Source organism: Protobothrops mucrosquamatus, unplaced genomic scaffold (assembly GCF_001527695.2).
Source record: "Protobothrops mucrosquamatus isolate PMUCROS unplaced genomic scaffold, P.Mucros_1.0 scaffold16708, whole genome shotgun sequence".
In the NCBI taxonomy this organism is placed as follows: Eukaryota; Metazoa; Chordata; class Lepidosauria; order Squamata; family Viperidae; genus Protobothrops; species Protobothrops mucrosquamatus.
The window spans coordinates 1,385-2,593 of NW_015402473.1; the positions used below are offsets into that span (position 1 = coordinate 1,385).

General features: G+C 57.6%; 1 protein-coding gene across 1 annotated transcript; it reads right to left on the reverse strand.

Annotated features, from left to right (window-relative positions):
• Positions 1-349: 349 nt before the first annotated feature.
• Positions 350-1,201, reverse strand: LOC114923810 (transcription factor SOX-12-like). Its single transcript, XM_029287149.1, has one exon. It carries the CDS (start codon positions 1,163-1,165, stop codon positions 350-352), a length of 816 nt encoding a protein of 271 aa, XP_029142982.1. The 5' UTR covers positions 1,166-1,201.
• Between the last annotated feature and the right edge of the window lie 8 nt (positions 1,202-1,209).

Genomic DNA, 1,209 nt, shown 5'->3' on the forward strand with positions numbered 1-1,209 from the left:
CTAGACAGCCAAATTTCATGGGTAAATAAACACGGTGCCAAGCCAGGCTGGCTTTCAAGGTGGGGAGAAGAGGAAGGGGGGGTGAGAGGTGACGGGCAGCCTCCCCAGCAAAGCAGGAGAGGTTGGCCAAGTGGGTGTGTGCTGGGGGGGGTACAGGGGGGATGGGCTGATGGAGGACTTGCCTTTGAATGAAGCCAAGGCAAGCTGTGGAGATACCTGATTCTGTATGTAAACAGCTGGGGTTTTTTTTTCTTCTCTTTCTCTCTTTCTCTTTCTCTCTCTCTCTCTCTTTTTTTTTTTTTTGCCGGAACCACCTGATTGTTGAGAAGCGAGAGTTCCCTGGGAGGATTCAGTACGTAAAGACCAAGTCCGAAATGCTGGACATCAGCCAGTCCCCTGCGATCATCTCAGTCACTTCCGGGGTACAATAATCGGGGAATTCAAAATGAGACGAGGTGCCCAAAGGAAAAAGATCCAGGTCTTTATCGAACACCGACCAGTCCGGACTCCTGCAGGGGGGCGTGTTGGGCTGGACTCGACTGGGCACGACGTTCCAGAGGTCTTCCTCCGGCTCGTCATCCGAGGAGGCGAAGGACGAAGGAGAGGACCGCGTCGAAGCCGGAGAAGACACGTCTGAGGACCAAGGTTTGGCGAGCTCGGCATCTTCACCGTCTTTGGCCTGGCCAGAGTTGCCTTCCCACTCTCCTTTCTCGCCACCTGTGGGAAGCACGTGCCAGAATTCTTTGCTGGAGGTTTTGGGACCCTCGTCGAACGACACTTCCAGGATGCGGGCTTCCAAGGGGTCGTCGTCCGGCTTCGGAGAAGGGCATCGCCCCTGGCCTTCGGCATCCGGCTTGGGTGTCTGCCTCCGGGGCGAAGCGGCCCGACTAAGGACGGAGGGCTTGATCTTGACAGGCACCCTAGGCCGGGCCTTGGCACTGCCCAGCTTGCCTTTCTTCCTGGGCCGGTACTTGTAGTCGGGATAGTCGGCCATGTGTTTGAGGCGCAGCCGCTCGGCCTCCTTGACAAAAGGGATCTTCTCCGAATCCTGCAGCAACTGCCAGCGCCGTCCCAGCCGCTTGGAGATCTCGGCGTTGTGCATGTCAGGCCACTGGTCCATGATCTTCCGCCGTTCGTTCTGGGACCACACCATGAAGGCGTTCATGGGCCGCTTGATGTGCCCGCTGGGGGTTTTGCACCAGTCCGGTT

Excerpts from the sequence above, each read along its gene's own strand:
- LOC114923810 (XM_029287149.1), bottom strand. The coding sequence starts at position 1,165 with ATGAACGCCTTCATGGTGTGGTCCCAGAACGAACGGCGGAAGATCATG.